We start from the raw sequence: 25,495 nt of genomic DNA on the forward strand, positions 1-25,495 counted from the left end.
ATAAAGTGTTTATAAATTGCTTCGTGAACCATGTCCAGACTGAACTTCGAGCATCTTTATTATTATACAGTAAACCTGACAGAGAATTATTTATGTAGTGTTCAGAAAAAGCCCCTTACTGTGGGCATGAAGGTTTCCCTCTTCATTCTGACTTGCCGTTAGTGCTTGGGATTGATTAAAGGCATCTACTTGCCTGAGTGCCAGGGTGTTATCTCTTCCTCTTCAAGCCCACAATGAGAGCGGAGGGACATTGTTTACTAGACTGTGACAATGTGAGATACCTTTTACCTGGTTGTGGGGTAGTGGTGTGCTGCCTGGCTCTCACCTGAGAGTCCCGGGTTCGATTCCCGGTATGTTGGTAATGAGTTGGATTTGGCTCCTTCTTTGCATCCAAAGAAATAGTGACCTAGCTCTTAGCATATCCATATTTTTAAACATGCTCTTTCATCTCATGTTACTAGGAAATCTCTATTATTTCAATAATTATATAGTTTTTGTCGGACCTTCCCTGGGGCCGGCCTATGAATGGAGTTAACCCTGAGTTACTTACTGTAACCAGGAATATGGGAAGGAGGTGGAAGAAAACACAGAAGAAATAGAGGTGAGCTTTATGCCTGTCTATTTTCGCCTATGGCTTCATCAGGGGTACTGAAAAGCTCAGTGATTTAATGAATTTAGATACGGAGCAATGGTTCATGACCTGCTGACTTCCGGTCAATACAAACATTTTTGGCTGGGTACATCTGTCAGAGGTGCATGTCAGGTGCTGATTGGTCCTACCTACGTCTCCCATGTCTTCCCCAAGTAGCTACCACATGAGCTGTCATCCCCGACCGCACCATATTCCTGGTTTTTTGGTTGATGTTTTTGTTGGTTGTAATATACATGGCTTCAAATTTCTTTTGTTTAGTTAGGCGTTTCTTTATCACTGTGGCATTCTTACACTTTCGCAGGTGACTTTTTCATCTATATAGCTCACAAGCACACTATTGAGACAGTGGCATGTCACATCTGCCTAATGTTCTTTTAATTGCTCCTCAACTCCTCTGCTCGTATCCCCGAAATAACTGTGATCACAGCTGCTGCACGTGATTTTGTACGCTATGATATTTTAATTTTTTTATACTCCTTTTTTTTTTCTTTTCACCACGTCTCCAACACAAACGTCAACAAAAGAACCGGGAACACAGTGTGGTCGAGGACGGCAGCTCAGGTGGTAGCTATTTGAGGGAGGACATGGGAGACCCAGGTAAGGCCAACCAGCACCTGACAAACACCCGAGACAGATGTAGCCAATCACATTGCGGCATCCACTGGCAATCAGCAGAGCACAGTCGACGTTTTCTCTAAGTTCAGTAAGTCAGCGAGCTTCTTTATTACCCCTGAAGATGCAGTAGGCGAAACTAGTCTGGAATAAAGCTCATCTCTGCTTCACCATATTTTCTTCCACCTGCTTACCATTCTTTGTCAAAATGTCTCTACTGTACATTCGTAATTAGGACTGTCACTCGTAATCGTACCCCAGACAGCCCCGTGCTGCACAACCAGTGCAGTCTGAACTGTCGTCCTATATTACAAGACCTCTCATGGATGCATCGTGTTTAGAGCCTCCTGATATATGAAATATATAAAAATAAATTGCAAACATGTCACAGAAATACGCTTAAAAAGAGGTATATGAACACAAACAAATGCCACTAATTTTTCAGTCTGTAAGTAGGTAATTACTGCACTCCAATCGGACTGACCCGGTGAAGGTTTATATCCAAGGAGTGGTTGAGATTTACTGCTCAAGTAATGCCACACAGGGATGAGTGAGGCTGGTCACTCTCATAAATGTCAGGACCAACTGACTAACCCCGGGCTCCTACACTCCTCATGGGGCAGTGTAGGACAAGATGATGGATCTCTCTCTCTCTCTCTTGTGATTTGAGAACTGGGTGAAAAGATGTTAACCGAACCTCGCTCTTCCTCTCTCCTTCCCCTAATCTCTCCTGATTAATGGCATACATCTATATGGAATAAATATGTCAATGTACTGTAGTTTAGTCCCGGTTCTTGGAGGATCTGGCAAACACAGCAAACGCTGATTTAGTTTTTCGTCAGTGGACAGAAACCCTGAAACTTAACTGTCCACATTAGGACTAAACTAGGGGTAATATTGACCATTTTTTAGACATGCCCATACATTAAGACGCTGTCTTTCAGCAGAATAATATTACTGTTTTTTATGACATTAGTCAACCAAATTTTTGTTTATTACAGGGTGTGCAATTATCCTAGTGCTGCAGTTCATAGTTTAATCAAGCATATAATATTCACAATGACAGTAGGAGGACATCTAAAGGTGAGTGTTATCCAGAATTCCAACTGACTGCTCAAGTTAAAATCTGACTCGTCAAAAAAGGACAATTTTTACATGACGTTTTAAAATATTTACGAATAGCCTACATCAATACTTATATGGAACGGACAGTGAAAATAAAACATACGTAAAATTCATCTGTTTGGCAATGAAGCGGATGGTATTGTCCATGTAGCCCCTGAAGGTGAGCCTCTGACCCCCTGGTGCCGTTGGGTCATCGACCATCACTGCAACATTTCCTGCCAGCTGCTCTGCCGTCACCACCAGATGTGGTCGTTCAGGGAACCTGCATTTGGAATTATTCCACCTTACTAGATTTTTTTTTTTTTATTTATTTGATATTCATACATTGTAAAAATTATTAGAATCATATAATTAATTCAATTGTAGTTGCAAGAGGATGAGAAAAAGGCAGAGTATAAGAGAGAAGTGGAGGAACGATTGGGCAAATATGAATTGGAGCAGATGGGAGACGTGGAAGGTGTGTGTAAGATATTTACAGAAGAAATATGTGCAGCATGTGATGTGGTGTGTGGAAGGAAGAGAAGACGGAGGGGGGTGCAAGGAACAGCGTGGTGGACTCAAGAGGTGAAACAGGCTGTGGCACAAAAGAAGAAAGCATACAATGAATGGATGAGAAATAGGGGCGTGGAAGAAGTTGAGAGGCGGAAGAGAGAGTTATATGTGGAAAGAAAGAGAGAGGTGAAAAGATTAGTAAGAGGAGTAAGAAGAGAGTGGATGAGGAATTTGGAAAGAATTTGAGTGTAAAGTGGAGGCACTGTAAGAAAATGTTCTGGAAAGAAGTGAAAAGAGTAAGACAGGGTGGAAGTGAAGTTAGCAGGGGAGTGAAAGATAAAAATGGTAGATTACTAGTGGAGAAGGGAGAAAAAGTGAGCAGATGGAGAGAACACTTTAAGGAATTGTTGAACGTAGAGGATGGAAGTAATGCGTGTATAAGTGGCTGGGGAATGGCTGGGAGAAGGAGGGAGTTGAGCAGACAGGAAGAAATCAGTAGGATAGAAGTTGTTGAAGCAATGAAGAAAGTTAAATCGAGGAAAGCCCCAGGAATTGATGGAGTGTGTGGTGAAATGCTGAAGCATGGGGGAGAGATAGTAGTAGAATGGATGTGGAAGATGTGCAGATTGGCCTTGGAGGAAGGTAGAGTCCCAGAGGATTGGAAGTCAGGTATAATTATTCACTTGTACAAAGGAAAAGGGGAAAAAGAAGTGTGTGGTAATCATAGGGGCATTTGTCTTCTTAGTATAATAGGAAAAGTGTATGGGAGGATACTTATAGACAGAGTTAGAGAAAGAACAGAGAAATTAGTTGGAGAAGAACAGGGAGGCTTTAGGAAGGGAAGAGGTTGTGTAGATCAGATATTCATTCTTAGATCTTTAGTGAAAAAGTTTCTAGAGAAGGGAAAGAAGTTGTATGCGGCTTTCTTGGATTTGGAGAAAGCATATGACAAGCTGGATAGACAAGGATTGTGGAAAGTGTTAAGAATATATGGAGTAGATGGGAAGTTGTTGAATGCTGTGAAGAGTATGTACGATGGTGCGAAGGCTGCAGTGCGTGTGGATGGTGAACTAAGTGAATTTTTCTCTTTGAAAGTTGGTTTGAAACAGGGATGTGTCATGTCTCCATGGTTGTTCAATCTGAACATGGATGGGGTAATAAAAGAGGTACAAGGTAGGGTAGTGGATGTTGGAGTGGCCCTGGTGAGAGAGGATAGTGTTTGGAAACTCCCTGTACTGTTGTTTGCAGATGATACTGTGTTGTTGAGTGAAGACGAAGGGGAGCTGCAAGACTTGGTGGATGAGTTAGAGAGATTGTGTAAGAAACGGAATCTAAAGGTGAATGTAGGGAAGAGTTAGGTGATGGTCTTTCAGAGAGGTGAAGTTAGTGAATGTACAGCGAGGTTGGATGGTGAGGAATTGGAAAATGTGAGTACGTTTAAGTACTTGGGTAGTGTGATGAGTAAGGATGGAGGTTTGGAGGGTGAAGTGCTTGAAAGGGTACAGCAGGGAAGAAAGGTTGCTGGTTCTTTGAAAGCAGTGATGGGAAACAGGGAAGTGAGCATGGAAGTGAAAAAGTTACTACATGACAGTATTGTGATACCAACTCTAACGTACGGAAGTGAAGCTTGGACATTGTTGGAAGGACACTAGTCAAGAGTGAGAGCAGTGGAAATGAGTTATTTGAGTCACGTGGAGGGACAGGCTGACGAATGAGGATATAAAGGAGCGTTGTGGTGTGGATGTGGGTGTGATAGGAAGCGTTATGAGGAACACACTGAGGTGGTTTGGCCATGTGGAGAGGATGGAGGGTGAACGACTGACGAAGAGAGTGTATGTGAGTGAGGTGGAGGGGGGAAGAGGAAGGGGGAGGCCGAGGATGAGATGGAGGAATGGGGTGGAGAGGTATATGAGAGAGGGGGGTTTGAGTTGGGAGCAGGGCAATGAAATGGCGGGGGACAGGGCGACTTGGAGGCAATTTGTTTGTGGCCACCCCAAACGGGATTGAGGCGTCTGGCAATAGATAGATAGATAGATAGTTTTTTTCTGTTATTTGGTTTTCCTTTTTTTTTTACATGTTGTGTGAAGTATTCTGCATACTTAAACTGACAGGCATACACAACTTATGGGCAGTTCCACGGGAAAGGCACCATTGACGCAGTTGAAAAATAACTTTGTAGAAAATCCAGTATGACTGGTAAATATGTCGAACCCGCACACGCCAGGCTATTTTTAACTCAGTCGTCGCCTTACTATGGGCAATTTCCAGGAAACCGCTGAAAAATTGTTTGTTTTCAAACCCTTATATCTCGGAAACTAAAGCACTTAGGGAAAAATGCTCATCAACTCTTCCTCTTGCGAGTGAAAGTATCCCCAGGTCTCTAGGTCGTTGCGTTGATGAGTAATGATGAGAGGAAGAGAACTATTTTTCGCCGCGAGAGTAGTGTGAAAGCAGAAAGTGTTTGTGCATCTGCCCACAGGGCCGACTATGGCTTTGCTTTCAGCATAATAACTTCTCCACTACTAGATAAACAAGACACTGTTGCATCCAAGGCATGTCTTATGGCACTATCACTGAGCCCTTTTCTAGTATCCTTGGAAAGAGGCTTGGCAGGGCTGGAGGATGCAATTAGCTCTCGGCGGAGTGGATGGAATCAGACAAATAGGAACCTGAAAATATCACTGTACACCTGGCAAAAGTGTGGTACAGACAGACTTTCACCTGTGTGTTATGGAGGGATTCCCTCCCTACCCTTTTGGTGGCGAGATGAAATGGTGGCCGCCGGTTCAAACAGCGATGGGAAGACACTTATGTGTCTAGATATCACCCAGTGGCCCCGTGGGAGCCAGATTGTGACATGTAAAGCTTTTACTCAGCGGATAGGGGCTAATGGATCCTCACTGCAAATTTTGTGCCAAATATACCAGGAAATGGTATAAAGGAGAGGCCCAGGAAGGAGGCAAGAGGTTTGTCAGTACCACCATATACCACTTGTAATTAAAACAGAAACAATTGACAAAAACTAGTAGATTGTAGTACAGCATCTTTTATTAGCCTTGTTTTGTTTTTTTTTTTTAGCTACCAGCTTGCATCCTTAAACCAAAGTAGCAAATTTGAGGGTGGTGTGAGAGTTAAGGGCGAATTCTTCTAGTTCCTTCCATTGGTAAGATTTTTTTTTTTTTTACAGGAATGCTAGGGAGAGGACAGTGCAGAACCTTTCTGTCTTTATGTTACCCAGAAAAACAAGAGATTCCAGAGGGAAAAAATCGTATGCTCACTGGGCTGTGGTTCATCTACGTTAACTTGGCGGATATTTTCGTTCTGTCAACACTTTAGTCCCCACTGCCTAATATGGAATATGACAATACTATACTTTTACATCCTTTTCATAGCACTTCTGTACTTAAAAGTTGCCTTGCCAATCTCTATCTGTCTGTGTGCTCAAAGTTGCTGAGCCATTCTGTTGGCAGAAATGACGTCACGAGCTTAGGCACCTACCACTGACTGTTCTTAGAAGGGGAGCCAAAGGATGCCATCACAGTTACCTTCACCTCTCATTTGTTGGTTTGAGTAGTGGGTGAAGCTTAGAAAAGTGATGTTTCAAGTCTCAAAATCTTCCAACGGCCAAGGTCTTAGTGCGAAAGCTACTGACACTGAAGTGGATGGATGAATGGTTGAGTGGGTGGATTGGTGTCCTTGAGGACAAGGCAAATCAAGTTTCAGCGTTGAACTGTGTATTTGTAGGCTGTAAGTAGCCTGTAAGGCTGACCTTCCATTCTGAAGAGAATGTTCCTTGAGAGGGCAAGGCCCTCCAGGGAAGATTAGGCTAGTTAGGGGGTCAGTGATTCTAAGGTAGATTGGGTGTAGACCCACCTGTTGAGAAGTAACTCTAGAGATGGTAGAGGAAAACATCAGATGAGGTGGGAGGGTTTGGCGATGCTCGTGCGTGCGCAGAAACCCTTGGCAGTTTGGACAAAGATTCGGTATTACGAAGCTCATAGTGTTAAGAAATAATTCATATCTGGTGCCGAATATGGAAATACATTGTTAGTCGCATTAAAGAGCCATATTGTACTATTACACAATTACTGTAGCTTATCATTCAACTTGAAGAGATAGCAGGAATAGGCCCTGCAGAAAATATACTTACTTGGAAAACTTATCTGGGAAGAGATGACAAGATGAGGGCAACACCAGACCGCGGCCAGGGGTCCAAGAGGCCACTCGTGTCGGAAGGGAGTCTGGTTGGCTGACTGGCACCATAGAGTACACGTTGGCCCTAAAGGAATAACAACAACTGCTGTATCGGTAGGGGGAAAACACACAGACACACACACACACACACACACACACAATCCCCCCCTCTTTCTCTCTCTCTCTCTCTCTCTTTAATATATATGTATAAATAATAAATCTCTATCTTTAATATATATATATGTATAAGTTATATATATATATATATATATATATATATATATATATATATATATATATATATATATATATATATATATATATATAATCCGCATCATGAGCTGTTTTAGTGTCCACTACAGGACCGGCCTATCCCGACCGAAGTGGGGACAATACAGCTAATGTATCTCCACCAAATGGCTTAGGCTGTCTTGGTAGAGATTGTATGTAGGGTGAGAAGTGCTTGTTAGTGTAAGTGTAGTGTTGGGGTGGCTTTGTATGTGTGTGTAGTCTGTGAACCAAGAGTAATCGGCCCGCGCAAGCCGAGTGGGTGCAACCATACATTATAGTAAGCGATGCTGGTTCAATCACGCACCCCTTTTGTCTTTCAAAGCAGAACGTGGCCGGAAGAACACTCCCAACGTTTCTTGCTATGGCGGGGCGTGAACTCTGGTTCTTCCATGTACTAAAACGCACACTTTACCACTGTACCACAGAGGCTTCATATATATATATATATATATATATATATATATATATATATATATATATATATATATATATATATATATATATATATATATATATATATATATATATATATACACACATTATATATATATATATATATATATATATATATATATTATATATATATATATATATATATATATATATATATATATATATATATATATTGTTACATAGCCTATGATTTCATCATCCTTTGTGTAATTCTAACGTTCAGTATGCTGCATGTTTGATCACGAGCGTGTTCTGCCTCAGTCCCCCCCTTCTACCGTTATAGTAGAGTAAGTCGTCCTTTCTGTTATTCAGTGCGGGATTGTCAACTCTTTGTCCCCATGGCTTCATTTGCGCGTCCTTCTTACAAGTTGTATCAAGCTCTGCTGGCCCCTATATAATGAGCTCAGTCTCTGCATCATTGCCACTTAGATCTGCTCCTCATTTTGTTCACATCTCTGTCCTCCCCTGTACAGTTATTATTGTGAGTTTCTCAGGAAGTCTCCAACCATCTAGCAGCTGTGTAATTTGAGTATAAGTGTTGTTGCATTTTGTTCTTGTACTGTGTAGCATAGGTTTAATTTGTGGGCCTAGTGAGGTTTTTCTAATTTATGTAAGGTTCTTATTGTCAGCCTGACTCAGCCATCATTAATAATATTTTGTATCCGTAATAATTTATCTTGCATTAACTGAGCATTACCCGGTGTATTTTTATTTTATCAGGGCTGACTTAGATAAATTTACTCTTGCTAATTTCGTGTTAATAGAGGCTATTGCAGTTAACCATATATTTAACCTGTTTTTGCCATTACATTATCCTTATGAGTCCTGAATGTTTTGTTGTTAGTTTGAGCATTAAACTTTAACTTGTAATTTTACCTAACTCTTTTGTTTTGAACCTGGAACTTTACGGGACAGTAGTGATTCTTAGTATTCTCACTTAAATTGTACATTATCTTTCTCTGTTCCGTAACATAAATTTGGCGACCTCATATCAGGATATTCAGGATATTATCATAAGGATATTGCTTGATATTTTGTGACTGTTACTTATTCATGATGTCTACTATTACTACACTTGATGAAGCCAAAGATTTTTTGTCAAATGTGCAAACAGTGTGTGATGTAGAAAACAGAACAAAGAATGAACTTAAGCTTGTTGCTCAACAATTGGGAATTGCAGTTCATTCTCATCATTCTAAAGATCAAATTGTTGGCATGATTAATAAAAGCTTGTTTAATGTAACTCCTCCAAATGAGCAAACGCAGATTGAATTAGCTAAGTTACAGCTAGCCCTGCAGGAGGCTCGTGTTAAGGAGGCTGAATTTCAAGCACGTGCTAAGGAGGCTGAGTCTCAGGCTAAGGAGGCGGAGTCTCATGCTAAGGAGGCTGAGTTTCAGGCTCGTATTCAGGAGGTTGAATTTCAAGCAAATGCTAAGGAGGCGGAGTCTCAGGCTTGTATTCAGGAGGCTGAATTTCAGGCAAATGCTCGTATTCAAGAGGCACAGGTACAGGCTCAGGCACAAATTGAACTTGCTAGGATTCAGGCAGACCATGAGTATCGCATGAAACAATGTGGAACTGGATCATCTAGCTCTGATGATTTTGATGTGGCTAATAATGTTAAACTTGTCCCTCCTTTTAATGAATCTGATTTAACAAAGTATTTTCAGTTGTTTGAGAGGGTAGCTATAGGTTTTAATTGGCCCAAGGAGTATTGGCCAGTACTCCTTCAAACTGTTCTCACCGGTAAAGCTCAAGTAACTTATGCATCTTTGCCTCAGGATCAATGTGATAATTATGATGTAGTTAAGAACTTGATTCTTAAGGCCTATGAGCTTGTTCCTGAAGCCTATAACGTAAAATTTAGGACAACTTACAAGCAAGATAAGCAATCCCATGTTGAGTGTGCAAAAATCAAAGACGATCTGTTAGAGCAGTGGTTAAATTCTAAGAATGTGGATTCTGATTTTGGTAAATTTAAGCAGATGATTTTGCTGGAGGACTTCAAGAGGTGTATTTATAAAGATGTAAGCCTATATCTTGATGAGAAAAGAATAAATAATTTGTCTGATGCTGCAGTTTTAGCTGATGAATATGTTCTCACTCACAAGAGATATTCTAGAGAAAAAGGGAAAGCTGAGAGTAAGTACGTTGCCTCTACTCAGAGTACAGGTAACAGGAAAGAGAATAAAGATGATGTTTCTCAGGAAGTAAATACCAGCTTCACCTCTAGATTTCAGAAAAGTAAATGTACTTATTGTAGTAAGCTTGGTCATACTACGGAGAGATGTTTCAGGAGACAGCGTGATGTGAACAAAAAGGAGTCTTTAAATATTCAGTCAATTGGTCTAGTGTCCACTCTTGAGAGTTCCCAGAATTCTTTCACTGAGTTAACTGAACCTGCTTTGAGGGGTAACTTAAATTCTCATGATGGAGCTCCTCTTTTGAGCAGTAACGTGGGTGACACTCTCAAGAGTTCATGTGCTAATTTCCTGTCTGATGGTTTTGTCAGTCCTCTGGACAGTAATGACAGGAAATCAGTTAAAAAATATCGTGATACAGGTGCTTGCCAATCCCTTATGCTGACCAGTGTTCTAGGCTCTAATGTTAATTCCTCTGATGAAACTGTAATTTTACAAGGTGTGGGGAATAATTACTTCTCTGTCCCTCTGTGCAGAGTGAATTTAGAGTCTGGTTTTGTTAATGGTTCCGTTATGGTTGGGTTGGTTGAGACACTCCCAATGTCAGGTGTAACTTTCTTACTTGGAAATGATATTGGTGGAAGTCAAGTGTGTCCAGCTCCTCAGTTGTCTAGTGAGCCAGTGGCTGCAGCCCAGGATTGTGATGTCCCTGATGTGTTCCCTGCATGTGCTGTCACTAGGGCTAGGTCTAAAGTTACTGGTGATTTAGAGGATAATGATGATGATGATGTTATCCTAGCTGACACTTTTCTTGCTAATTTGGACCACTCACCAGATGAGGCAGTACCCCATAGTGTTGATAATTTGTTTCGTCAAGAGTTGGTTGAGTTGCAGGTTGCTAACCCTGAGTTGAAAGGTCTAGCTAACTCTGCTTACAGTGAAGAAGAGTCAGCCGGTGCTTCTACTTGTTATTATGTAAAGTCAGGAGTACTTATGAGGAAGTGGAGACCCCCAACAGCATCAGCCGACTGTGAATGGGAGGTTGTACATCAAGTTGTCATCCCTCGTGTTTGTAGGCAGGATATCATTAGAGTGGCTCATGATTCCAGTTTGGCAGGACACCTTGGAGTGAGGAAGACTTTGGCACGCATTTTGAAACACTTCTACTGGCCAGGTATCTTCAGGGATGTTTCCTGGTATTGTAAGTCTTGTCACACCTGTCAAATTGTGGGGAAGTGTAATCAGACCGAAAAGGTTGCACCTCTAGTTCCCATTCCTCCTTTTGAGGCGCCATTCACCCGTGTGTTGGTGGATATTGTGGGCCCTCTTCCTAAGACTTCTTCAGGATTTTCTTATGTGTTGACCCTGATTGATATGGCTACTCGTTATCCTGAAGCCATTCCACTTAGAAATATCTCAGCAAAGAATGTGGTTAAGGAAATGCTAGGGTTCTTCACAAAGTTTGGTCTGCCCAAGGAGGTACAGTCAGACCGAGGAAGTAATTTCATGTCAAATGTTTTCAAGCAGTCTCTGAAAGAGTTGGGCATCACCCAGATCATGTCTTCAGCTTACCATCCCCAGACCCAAGGAGCGTTGGAGAGATATCATCAAACACTCAAATCGATGCTCAAGAAATACTGTTTGGAACATCAGAAAGACTGGGATAAAGGTCTTCCATTCGTTGTGTTTGCCGCAAGAGAATCTCCAAATGAATCACTGGGCTTCTCACTTTTTGAACTACTGTTTGGCCATGAAGTAAGAGGACCCCTTAAGCTACTCAAGGAATGCTGGCTGTCGGAGGAAGATGACGTCAACCTGCTGGAGTATGTGATGAAGTTCAAGGAACGGCTGTCCACTGCTTTACAGCTGGCGAGAGAGAATTTAGGAGCTGCTCAGGAGAAAATGAAGACTTGGTATGATAAGAAGTCCAGGTTACGCCACTTTCAGCCAGGAGATCAGGTTTTGATTCTGCTACCGGTTCATGGGCAACCTCTTCAAGCCAAGTTTAGTGGTCCTTATTTCGTGGAGAAGAAACTCAGTGATGTCAACTATGTCATCGCCACACCAGATCGTAGAAAGAACAAGCAACTATGTCACATCAACATGCTAAAGTTATATCACAGGCGGGACGAAAATAATCCAGTCTGCACTGTAGCTGTTCCACCCGAGTCTGCAAGTGAAGTTCTCCCATGCAGTAAGAGCCTGAGTGATAGTTTGGGGAAGAATCCTGATATCATGAATGATCTCCAGACTAAGCTTTCTCATCTACCTCCCGAGGAAAGGCAAGAGTTTTCGGCATTACTGCAGGAGTACCCGCAAGTGTTCCGTGCCACTCCAGGAAGAACCACTGTGTTGATGCATGATGTCGATGTTGGAGACGCAAAGCCAATTAAACTGCCTCCTTACCGTGTGAACCCAGTGAAAGTTCCTCTCATCCAGAAGGAGCTTGGCTACCTGTTGGACCACAAGATGATTGAGCCCTGTCAGAGCGAGTGGAGTTCTCCTATCACTCTAGTGCCTAAGCCAGGTGGGTCACAGCGGCTTTGCATCGACTACAGACGTGTTAATCAGATAACCAAAACAGACACTTACCCTCTCCCTCGTGTGGAAGATTGCATAGACAAGATCGGAAAGGCTAGGTATATAAGTAAGTTTGATTTGTTAAAGGGATACTGGCAAGTACCTATGACTGAACGTGCTAGGGAGATCTCATGTTTTGTAACACTAGGAAAGACTTTTGCATGTTCTGTAATGCCATATACAGATTGTTTTAGAGTAATAAGAAATTTCTTTTGTAAATTTCTTTTTTCTTTGTGGGGAGGTGTTACATAGCCTATGATTTCATCATCTTTTGTGTAATTCTAACGTTCAGTATGCTGCATGTTTGATCACGAGCGTGTTCTGCCTCAGTCCCCCCCTTCTACCGTTATAGTAGAGTAAGTCGTCCTTTCTGTTATTCAGTGAGGGATTGTCAACTCTTTGTCCCCATGGCTTCATTTGCGCGTCCTTCTTACAAGTTGTATCAAGCTCTGCTGGCCCCTATATAATGAGCTCAGTCTCTGCATCATTGCCACTTAGATCTGCTCCTCATTTTGTTCACATCTCTGTCCTCCCCTGTACAGTTATTATTGTGAGTTTCTCAGGAAGTCTCCAACCATCTAGCAGCTGTGTAATTTGAGTATAAGTGTTGTTGCATTTTGTTCTTGTATTGTGTAGCATAGGTTTAATTTGTGGGCCTGGTGAGGTTTTTCTAATTTATGTAAGGTTCTTATTGTCAGCCTGACTCAGCCATCATTAATAATATTTTGTATCCGTAATAATTTATCTTGCATTAACTGAGCATTACCCGGTGTATTTTTATTTTATCAGGGCTGACTTAGATAAATTTACTCTTGCTAATTTCGTGTTAATAGAGGCTATTGCAGTTAACCATATATTTAACCTGTTTTTGCCATTACATTATCCTTATGAGTCCTGAATGTTTTGTTGTTAGTTTGAGCATTAAACTTTAACTTGTAATTTTACCTAACTCTTTTGTTTTGAACCTGGATCTTTATGGGACAGTAGTGATTTTTAGTATTCTCACTTAAAGTGTACATTATCTTTCTCTGTTCCGTAACAATAAATATATATATACATATATATATATATATATATATATATATATATATATATATATATATATATATATATATATATATATATATATATATACAGTAGAGGGAGAGAGAGAGAGAGAGAGAGAGAGAGAGATTTACCTATAGATAGAAGATTATATCTATCTATCTTTCTATCTATCTGTTTACCTATATCTATATCTATATATGACGTGTGGGTGGTAGTGTAAGAAAAGGAGGTGAATGGTGGTGTGAGGAAGTAAGTATGGCTGTGGCTGAGAAGAGACGAGCATATGAAGTGTGGCTGCAAAGGAAGGATAAGGAATAAGGCAAGAAGGGCTGTGAGTGATGCTAAAGTGGCAGCAGATGAGTGGTGGGGTGGGCGGCTGACTGAGAATTTTCAATAGAATAAGAAAATGTTTTGGAAGGAAGTGAAAAGGGTGCGAAAGGGAGAGTCTGGGAAGGAAGAGTGAGAAAAAACAGAGGATGGAAGGATATTAATTGAGATGGATGCAGTAAGGAAGAGATGGGCAGAGTATTTTGAAAGATTGTTAAATGTAGAGGAGGAATGGGTGGCTGAGATTGTAGTCGATGGAAGGGTGGAAGGAATAAATGTGTTGGGAGAGTTGAATAATTCTTTGATCACGAAGGAGGAAGTGCAGCAGGCAGTAAAGGAGATGATAAAAAGGCAAGCTGCAGGTATGGATGGGTGTGCTGTGGAATACCTGAAGGGTGGTGGAGCGACTATTGTTGACTGGTTAGAAAGATCGTTGAATGTGTGCTTTGTGAAAGGTATGGTGCCAATTGACTGGGCAAGTGCTTGTGTGGTCCCGTTGTATAAAGGTAAGGGCGATAAGTACGAATGTACTAGCTTTAGGGATATGTCTGTTGAGTGTTGTAGGTAAGGTGTATGTAAAGTGTTAATTAAGAGAGTCAGAGAGGGTACAGAGGGAGTAATTGGTGATGAGCAGTGTGGCTTTAGGAGGGGGATCGGATGCGTGGATCAGGTGTTTGCTCTGAGAAAAGTATTTAGCGAAAGGCAAGGATATGTTTTGGGCTTTCATGGACTTAGAGAAAGCGATGATAGAAATGATAGAGAGGCTTTGTCGACTGTTTTAAGATTGTATGGACTTGATGGTAGGTTACTAAAAGGGGTGGAAAGTTTTTATATAAACAGTAGAGCTTGTGTAAGAGTGGGAAATACCGTGAATGATTGGTTTCCCGTGAGAGTGGGGTTGTGGCAGGGATGTGAGATGTCGCTTTGGTTGTTTAATATTTATATGGATGGTGTTGTAAGGGAGGTGAATTCAAGACTTTTAGGTGGAGGTCTGAGTCTGGTGAATGTTGATGGTAGAGAGTGGAATCTGAAGCAGCTGCTGTTTGCAGATGATACTGCACTGGTGGCTGATTCAGAGGAGAGATTGAGACAGTTGGCAGAGGAGTTTGGAAGGGTGTGTGAAAGGAGAAAATTGAAAGTAAATGGGAATAAGAGTAAAGAGATGAAGTGTGAGAGGTCAGTAGATGGTAGGAGGATGAATATAGTTTGGAAGGGTGAGTTGCTTGAGGAGGTAGAGTATTTTAAGTATTTAGGGTCACATGTTGCTGTGGATGGAAGAATAGATGCAGAAGTGAAGTTTAGAATGAATGAAGTAGGAAAGGTGCTGGGAGGAATGAAAACAGTGTTAGATGTCGTTCGCTTAGAACAGATGTAATAAGAAGACTGTATGAGGGCGTTGTGGTACGGACTGCATTATATGGGGCTGAAACATGGAATATGGGTGTAGCTGAGAGGAGAAGTTTGAATGTAATGGAGATGACGTGTCTGAGGAGTATGTGGAGTGACGCATATGGATTCAGTGAGAAATGAAGTGCGAAGGAGAACAGAAGTTGTCTGGGAGATGGCTGAGCGAGTTGAGCAGAGGGTGTTGCGATGGTTTGGGCATATGGAGAGAATGGATAATGAGCGACTGGTGATAAAGATAACTAGATCTGATGTGAGAGGTGTAAGGCTGAGAGGGAGACCACAAATTGGATGGATGAACAGTGTGAAGAGAGTGTTGAATGCAAGAGGGATGTCTGTTGAGCAAGGAAGAGTGGCTGTGCATGACAGAAATAAATGGATGGAAATTGTGAATGAAAAAATGATAACGCAGCCCTGAGAGGATATTCTCCTCCTTCTGGCCTGATCTACTGATCAGGTCAGGTGCGAGTAAGGATCTGGGTCTATTATGATGTGGCAGGGGTAAACCAGCTCTGCTGTTGGACCCTGCTGGAGATGTCACTGATTGCACTGCGCACTTGACCCTCGTGCAGTGTGGTGCGGTGAGGATCTGTCCCTTCTCCCCTTTGGGGTTAAGATGTGAATGAATATTTGAGTGGATGAGTAAATTGGGAGTGTGTCGTCCTCTCTCGGCTAACTCCCTTTCCTTGGGGGAAGACGCCTAGGTATATATATATATATATATATATATATATATATATATATATAGTATTATATAAAGCCTCTGTGGTACAGTGGTAAAGTGTATATTTTCGTACACTGAAGAACGAGGGTTCGTGCCCCGCCAGGATAATAAACTTTGGGAGTGTTCTTCAGGCCAAGTACTGTAGTGCACTGGTGGACACAACGGGTGCTGTGGTTGAACCAGTGTTCCATACTATGAAGTATGCTTGCACCCAGTCGGCTTGCACGGGCCGATTACACTTGGTGCACAGACTTCACACATCCATAGCCACTGCAACATTACAATTACACTTACAAGCACTTCTCACCCTACATACAGTCTCTGCTAGACAGCCTAAGCCACTTGGTAGAGATACATTGGCTGTATCGTCCCCACTTCGGTCGAGATAGGCCGGTCCTGCAGTGGACACACAAACGGCTGATGAGATTAAATGTGATATAGTTTATATATATATATATATATATATATATATATATATATATATATATATATATATATATATATATATATATATATACAGGAGCAATATGCCACTGCTACCTGGCACATCCCTGGATGGCGGATAAGGGAAGGCCTTGCATATATACAAGGTACCGTCTTTGACGGCACGGACCATGGGACCCCTAGTATGTATATAGAGCTCCACCAAATACTCTGCATAAGGTGGCACAAAAGTTACATCTCACCAGGCAAGGATGTGAGATTATTTGCCAAACTCCTCCCAAACAAACATGAATTCTACTGTTAATGATTTGACTGGTGTTCGTGTTGCATTATCATCTACTACAAGTCCAACCGCACTGCCTCCTGTGCTTATTGGTAGTGTGCCACCGAAAGTGAGTAGGCACTGTCTCGGCAAATCAGATACCGGGACATTAACCAAACTGAGATCCGTGAGGGCCTACATCAACAAAGTAAGAAGACTCGCAGAAGATTACAAACTTGGTAACTCAATGGCTGAATTAGATAACATTAGCTGGAATATTGTAGGTTTGAGATCCACGGAAAAGATGAAAAATTAGTTCAGCAACAGACAGTAGCCACCTATTTTGCTACAGAGGAATGCAAAATGAAAGAGTTACAGGCGTGGAATTTCTAATTAATAGAAATCTTGAAGAGAACATTGTTAAATTCAGCAATGTATCTGACAGAGGGATTGTGACAAGGACTGTGATTATGTTATGCAAAGATACACCATGAAAGTAATACAAATATATGCACCGATCTCAAAGCTCACATGATGAAATACAAACATTCAGTAACATCTCCCATTTTATGGAAGAAAAAAGGCCACATATACGACACTCATGGACACTTCAAAGCAAACGTTGGCAAAAAAAAATGGAGATGCATGTAAGGGAAAATTAGGAGTGGACGAAACAAATGACAGAGGTGAAAATGTGGTAAATTTTGCTGAATTTTGTAACATGACTATAATGAAAACATTCTTTCACAAAAGAACAGGGACCAATTGGACCTGCAGAGCTCCTAACGAAGAAATATAGTATGAAATCGACGTTATTATAGAAGATAAGAATAACACGATCATGAATTTCACAGTTATTATCGAAGTGTATATAGGAAGAGACCAAAGCATGGTGATTTACACAGTCAGATTCAGTTTCAGATGTGAAAGAAAGAAGCTGATAAAAAATACAAAGATATGCTCAATTAAAGTAAACGAAAACATAGCAGCCTTTCAGTTAATAATAGTGAACATACTTCAGGCTCTAAGTTATGCGGGGTGTGACACTGATTAATTGAATGATTGACTAACAAAAATGATAGGAGAAGCAGCAGAGGTAGTAGGGAAACCTAATATTCATACAACCAAAGTCAACAAGTTTTCAAAAGTGACCTTCGAACTCATGAAAAGAAGAATGGAGATGAAGGATGAAACAGAAAAGGCAGAATCAAATAAGATTATCAACAACTGACAGAGAGAAGCAAAAAAATATAAATAAAGAGAAACATGGATCACATCAAGGCTCTATCTCTATATACCTAGGCTGCTTCCCCCAAGGAAGGAAGGTAGCCGAGACAGGTCGACACACTGTTTACTCATCCATTCAAACACATTCATTCGCATCTTAGCCCCAGAGGGGAGAAGGGACAGATCCTCACCGCACCACACCACACAAGGGTCAACTACGCAGTGCAATCAGTGACATCCACAGCAGGGCCCGACAGCGGAGCTGGTTTACCCCTGCCACATCATAATAGATCCATCCCCATACCTGCACCTGACAAGACTAGCTGATCAGACCAAATGCGGGAGAATATCCCCTCAGGGCTTCGTCATCATTTATTCATTCACAATTTCTCTCCATTTATTTCTGTCATGCACAGCCACTCTTCTTTGCTCAACAGACATCCCTCTCGCATCCAGCGCTCTCTTCACACTGTCCATCCATCCTATTCGTGGTCTTCCTCTCAGCCTTACACCTCTCACATCAGATCTAGTTATCTTTTCACCAATCGCTCATTATCCATTCTCCCCATATGCCCAAACCATCGCAACACCCTCTGCTCAACTCTATCAGCTATCTCCCAAACAACTCCAGTTCTCCTTCGCACTTCATCATTTCGCACTCTATCCATACGCGTCACTTCACACATACTCCTCAGACACCTTATCTCCATTACATTCAAACATGTCATCTCTGCTACACCCATATTCCATGTTTCAGCCCAATATAACGCAGACGGTACCACAACACTCTCATACAGCCTTCTCTTTACATCCATTCTAAGCAAACAACATTTAAACACTTTTTTCATTCCTCCCAGCATCTGTCCTACTTCATTCATTCTAAACTTCACTTCTGCATCTATTCTTCCATCCACAGCAACATGTGACCCTAAATATTTAAAACACTCTACCTCCTCAAGCAACTCACCATTCAAAACTATATTCATCCCCTTACCATCTACCAACGTCGTACACTTCATCACTTTACTCTTATTCTCATTTACTTTCAATTTCCTCCTTTCACACACCCTTCCAAACTCCTGTACCAACTGTCTCAATCTCTCCTTTGAACCAGCCACCAGTGCAGTATCATCTGCAAACAGCAGCTGCTTCAGATTCCACTCTCTACCATCAACAATCACCAGACTCAGACCTCCACTTAACACTCTTGCACTCACCTCCCTTACAACACCATCCATATAAATATTAAACAACCAAGGTGACATCACACATCCCTGTCGCAGCCCCACTCTCACGGGAAACCAACCACTCACAGCATTTCCCACTCTTACACACGTTCTACTATTTACATAAAAACTTTTTACCCCTTCTAGTAACCTACCATCAAGTCCATACAGTCTTAAAACAGTCCACAAAGCCTCCCTATCAGTTCTATCATACACTTTCTCTAAATCCATGAATGCCCAAAACACATCCTTGCCTTTCGCTAAATACTATTCACACACTTGTCTCACAGCAAACACCTGATCCACGCATCCCCTCCCTCTCCTAAAGCCACACTGCTCATCACCAGTCACTCCCTCTGTACCCTCTCTAACTCTCACAATTAACACTCTGTCATACACCTTACCTACAACACTCAACAGACTTATACCCCTAAAGCTAGTGCATTCATACTTATCACCCTTGCCTTTATACAAAGCGACCACACAAGCACTTGCCCAGTCAATTGGCACCATACCTTTCACAAAGCACATATTCAACAATCTTACTAACCAGTCAACAATAGTCACTCCACCACCTTTCAGGCATTCCACAGCACACCCATCCATACCCGCAGCTTTCCATTTTCATCTCCTTTACTGCCTTCTCCACTTCCTCCTTCGTCATTAAAGAATCATTCAACTCTCCCAACACATTTATTCCTTGCACCCTTCCATCCGCCACAATCTCAGCCACCCTTTCCTCCTCTACATTTAACAATCTTTCAAAATACTCTGCCCATCTCTTCCTTACTCCATCCATCTCATTTAACATCCTTCCATCCTCTGCTTTTACTCGCTGTTCCTTCCCAGACTCTCCCTTTCACACCCTTTTCACCTCCTTCCAGAACATTTTCTTATTCTGTTGAAAATTCTCAGTCAGCTGCATACCCCACCTCTCATCTGCTGCCACTTTAGCATCACACACAGCCCTTCTCACCCTATTCCTCTTTTCCTTATATCTCTCATATGACACTTCATCCTTCCTCTGCAGCCACACTTCATATGCACGTGTCTTCTCAGCCACAGCCATACTTAATTCCTCGCACCACCATTCACTTCCTTTTCTTACACCACCACCCACACGTCTCGCACCACACACCTCTTCTGCATGCCCCACCACAACACTTTTACACAACTGCCATTCCTCCTCCACACTGCCATTTTCCTGAACTTTCACTGCATTCCACTCATCTTTCAATTTCTCCTGATGCTCCATCATTTTCTCTCTTTTATCCAACTCACTCACTTTCAAAACCTCCCTGCCACACCTAACCCTCCTAGCTCTCACCCATCTCATACCTACCCTTAACTTTCCCTCCACCAGGTAGTGGTCAGACATACCTCCACCCTCCCCTCTCAGAACTCTCACATCCAACAATCTTCCTATTACATTCCTGGACACAACCACATAGCCCATCAATGCTCTATCAACAACCCTTCCACCCTCCTGTCTCACCCATGTATACTTATAAACATCTTTCTTCTCTAACAGCGTATTTCCAATCACCATCTCTCGCTCAACTCACATCCCTATCATTCGTTCCCCATTTTCATTTCTTCCAGGCACACCATGCATACTGTAGCACCAGTCGAGCAGGGCAGTACTCCCGAGGTGGATGGAAAGCTGATGACAGGGAGTGCTGGAGCTCCCGTTTCATCAGCCCTCAGGACTAGTTCCTGACCATCCCCCTTTGCTGAACTTTTTCAGTGTCTCAGTTACACAGAGAGTAGGCCAGCATGCTCTCCAGTACAAATTTCTCTATCTATCTTCACCAAACTACATCCACAGTACACACTACACTTCCTATTCAAAATTTACCAAAATGGCGTCAATTCACCCAGCCTCGGAGTCCCCAGGGGGGGGGACCATAAATGCCCCCGCCATCTGCCCCTCTCCCGGTGACGACTCGAGGTGCCTGGAACCACTGTCTGACTCTCTTCTTCTTCATTTCTGCAACATTCGCGGCCTTTCATCTAACTTTCGCTCTGTTGAGCACCACCTCTCCTCCTCTAAACCTCACCTTCTTTTTCTAACGGAGACTCAGCTGTCTGAGGCAACTGACAGCAAACCCTTTTCTGTATCCTCCTACTTTCTCTATACTCATTTCAAAGCCAAAGGTGGCTGTTGTGTATACATACGCAACGACTTATCTTGCTCTCGTGTTCCTGAACTTGATTCTTCTGAATTCTCCACTGTCTGGCTTCGGCTTTCCTGCCATTCTCTGACTAAATATATCTGTGCTGTTTACTTATCCCCTAATTCTACTGACTATCAAAAATTCTTCGACTATCTTACTTCTACGATGGAACACAATCTGTCCATTTCTCCTTTCTCTGAAATCTCCATTCTTGGAGATTTCAATGTTCACCACCACCTTTGGCTCTCCTCTCCTTTCACGGATCCACCTGGTGAACAAGCCTACATCTTTTCTATCCTTAATGACCTAGAGCAGCTTGTACAGCACCCTACCCGTATCCCTGACCGCCTTGGAGAGAGCTCCAACATACTTGACCTCTTCCTCACAACTAATCCTTCTGCTTACTCTGTTAATCTTTTCTCTCTGTTGGGCTCCTCCGATCACAACCTTATTACCTTAACCTGTCCTATTGCTCCAGTACGGCCTGCGGACCCTCCAGGGAAACGTCGTCTCTGGCATTTTGGAGCTGCGGACTGGGAGGCCCTCAGGCAGTACATCTTTGATTTTCCCTGGAATGATTATTGCTTCCATGGCCGTGAGCCATCTGAGTGTGCCTTGCGCATTACGGAGGTTATTCTCTCGGGCATGGAAGCATACATTCCTTTCTCATATCCTTTGACTAACGCAAGAAAGCCTTGGTTTAATCACGCTTGTTCTAATGCTGTCCGCAACAAGGAGAAGGCCTACAAAAGGTACCGGAGCCAACCCACCCCTGAATCACATAATCTTTACGTTTCTGCCCGGAATCGTGCTAAGTCTGTTCTTCGCTCTACTAAAAATAATTTCATCCATACTAAATGCTCTCAACTCTCCAACTCGAATTCTTCCCGCTCCTTCTGGAACCTTGCCAAAAATCTTTCTAACAACTTTACCTCATCATCCTTCCCTCCTCTTTTCTACTCTGATGGTTCTGTAGCTATTTCTTCTACTGATAAAGCAGATCTCTTCGCGCAGACTTTCTCCTCCAATTCCACCTTAGACGATTCCGGTGCTGTTCCTCCATCACTTCCCCCCTCTGACTTCCTCATGGCTGACATTAAAATTTCTTCAGTTGATGTATTTTCTGCCGTTACTGGCCTCAGTACTAACAAGGCATATGGGCCTGATGGGGTCCCTCCTGTTGTTCTCAAAAACTGTGCTTCTGTGCTTACACCCTGCCTAGGCAAACTCTTTCGCCTTTGTCTGTCAACTTGTACCTTTCCTTCTTGCTGGAAGGTTGCTCTCATTCAGCCAGTCCCAAAGAAGGGTGACCACTCCCAACCCTCCAACTATCGTCCAATTGCTTTAACGTCCTGTATTTCAAAAGTTTTCGAGTCAATTCTTAATAAAAAAATTTTAAGGCATCTTTCCTATCACAACCTTCTTTCCGATCGTCAGTATGGGTTCCGTCAGTGACGCTCCACTGGCGATCTTCTCACCTACCTTTCAGACTCCTGGTCATCCTCCTTTCGGGACTTTGGCGAAAGCTTTGCCATTGCACTTGACATCTCAAAGGCTTTCGATCGAGTCTGGCACAAATCTTTAATATCCAAACTGCCCTCCTACGGTTTCTGTCCTTCTATCTGTACCTTCATCGCTAGCTTCCTTTCTGGTCGTTCTATAGCTGCTGTCGTAGACGGCCATCGTTCTTCTCCTAGATCTATCAACAGTGGTGTTCCTCAGGGCTCTGTCCTATCACCAACTCTCTTCCTTTTATTCATCAATGATCTTCTAAGCTGTACATCTAACCCTATCCACTCATACGCTGATGACTCCACCCTTCACCTTTCCATTCGGTTCCCGCAACGCCCATCTCAACAGTTACTTCAAGAAACAAGGGATGAGGCTATGGCACACCTAATGTCTGACTTGGCTCATATCTCTGACTGGGGTAAAAATAATATGGTTGTCTTTAATGCTTCTAAGACTCAGTTCTTACACCTATCAACCTGACAAAATCTTCCACAGGTATACCCACTAATGTTTAATAATATTCAGATTAATCCTGCATCATCCTTGAACATGCTTGGGGTTTCATTTACTCGGGACTTATCTTGGAAAGATCATATTACATCTCTTGTAAAATCTGCTTCCAAGAGATTGGGTGTGCTAAGCCGACTCCGCTCTTTCTTTACCCCTGCACAATTGTTGACTCTATACAGGGGTTTTATCCGCCCCTGTGTGGAGTACAACTCTCATGTGTGGGGAGGCTCCCCACATACAGCTCTTCTCAATAGGGTGGAGTCAAAGGCTTTACGTCTCATTAACTCTCCTCCTCTTACTGACTCCCTTCAACCTCTGTCTCTTCGCCGCACTGTTGCATCTTTATCTCTTTTCTATCGCTACTTTAATGGTCACTGCTCCTCTGAACTGTCTGCTTGCATTCCTCCACCTCTACGACGGGCGCGTAGCACCCGTCTGGCAGCAAACTCTCATCCCTTTTCTGTCCAACTCTCTAATGCAAGAGTTAACCGTTACTCCCAGTCTTTCATTCATGCAACAGGTCAGCTCTGGAACTGTCTCCCTCTGTCTGTATTTCTTCCTGCCTATGATCTCCAGTCTTTCAAACGCAGTGTGTCCAGGCATCTCAAAATGATGGGATCTTGAATTTGGCTCTCTATTGTATTTTGTTTTTCTCTTGGAGGGAACTGTTACTGCGGGCTCATGGCCTTTGGTTCCTTCTTCCTCGCATGAAAAAAAAAAAAAAACTACACCTTCAACTGCTACATTTCCCACTCTAGCATTCAGATCTCCCATCATTACCACATTCACATTCGCTCCAAAACTCTGCAGACACTCATCAACATCATTCCAGAAAGACTCCCTTCTCTTCTTCATTCCTTTCACTACCAGGCCCATATGCATTCACAAACACCCACAACTCACGTTCAAATTTCGCTTTCACCCACATCAGTCTCGATGACACCTCCTTCCATTCAGTCACACACTTCTATACTTCCGGACTCACTAACAAGGCCACACCTTCTCTTGCCCTTCCTCTATCAACACCTGACAATCTTCCATTCACACTTCCAAACATAGACTCACCCTTCCCTTTCATCTTCGTTTCACTCAAAGCTAACACATCCAACTTTCTTCTCACAAACATTCTCCCAGTCTCCTCCCTTTTAGCCTCAATCGTACTACATCCACACACATTCATAGACCCAGTCTTCAGGGTACGGGGATAACTCAATCCCCTATCCCTTTCTCTGGCCTGTCTCTTTTTAGGAAACTGTCAAAAAAGGAAAAAGTCTCAATCAGGTCCGAGGTAAAATGGAAATAGGAAAGCAGCAAAAAATATCACTGAAAGACAAAAACGGTGAAGTCATTAAATGCAGAGATAGGATGGTGAAGAGAGTTGAAAAATTGTACAAAGAACTGTATGCATCAAAGATAATACTGCCGATACTAATAACTAACCTTTCACTTGACACAGTTGAAATACCTGCGGTAACACCAGTCGAAGCAAACATTTCTCTCAAAAGTATGAGAAGATGGAAGGCCCCAGGAGAATATGGAACAGTAACAGATTCACAGTTAGAGGCAGAAGTACAAAATAAGCTCACCCACTTATTTATTCAGTGTATAAAGAATATTCCCAAAACGTGGGGTAATGCAATAGTTATTTTGCGTTACAAAGAAGGCCACTCCATTAGTTGATTACCAGTTATTTACAAACTGTCCTTACGAACAGAATAAATACAAATTTGGAAGAAAACCAATCCCGTGAACAGGCATGATTCCAAAGCAGGTATTCGACCACTGATCATCTATACACAATGAATCAGCTACCTGAGAAATCTACAGAATATAATAAATCACTGAGCCTAGGATCTGTCGATTTCGAAAAGGCTCTCGACTCTGTGGAGAACATAGCAGTTATAAATTCTCTGCGGGAACAAAGAGTAAATGAGAACATTGGAAAATTGTTCCAAATCATATATAATGACGGAATTGGTACGGTTAAACTACCTAACGATTCGGGAAAAATTAAGACTTAGGAGGGCGTGGGTCAGAGTGATAATATTTCACAAAAATTATTTACAGCATCCATAGAAATACTGAGAGAACAAA

General features: G+C 42.3%; 1 protein-coding gene across 1 annotated transcript in view; it reads right to left on the reverse strand.

The window, feature by feature from the left end:
- Positions 1-24,894, reverse strand: part of LOC145407265 (glutamate receptor ionotropic, delta-2-like) — a 48,886-nt gene extending 23,992 nt beyond the window's left edge. Inside the window, exons 1-3 of the mRNA XM_080278305.1 lie at positions 24,842-24,894; positions 7,032-7,160; positions 2,493-2,651 (exon numbers count right to left, since the gene is read on the reverse strand). Of these exons, the coding sequence (XP_080134431.1) occupies positions 2,493-2,651; positions 7,032-7,160; positions 24,842-24,894 (341 nt within the window). The remainder of the gene's footprint in view (positions 1-2,492; positions 2,652-7,031; positions 7,161-24,841) is intronic.
- Between the last annotated feature and the right edge of the window lie 601 nt (positions 24,895-25,495).

This window comes from Coenobita brevimanus, chromosome 8 (assembly GCF_032717465.1).
Source record: "Coenobita brevimanus isolate Jiangsu-jjx chromosome 8, ASM3271746v2, whole genome shotgun sequence".
Taxonomy (NCBI): Eukaryota; Metazoa; Arthropoda; class Malacostraca; order Decapoda; family Coenobitidae; genus Coenobita; species Coenobita brevimanus.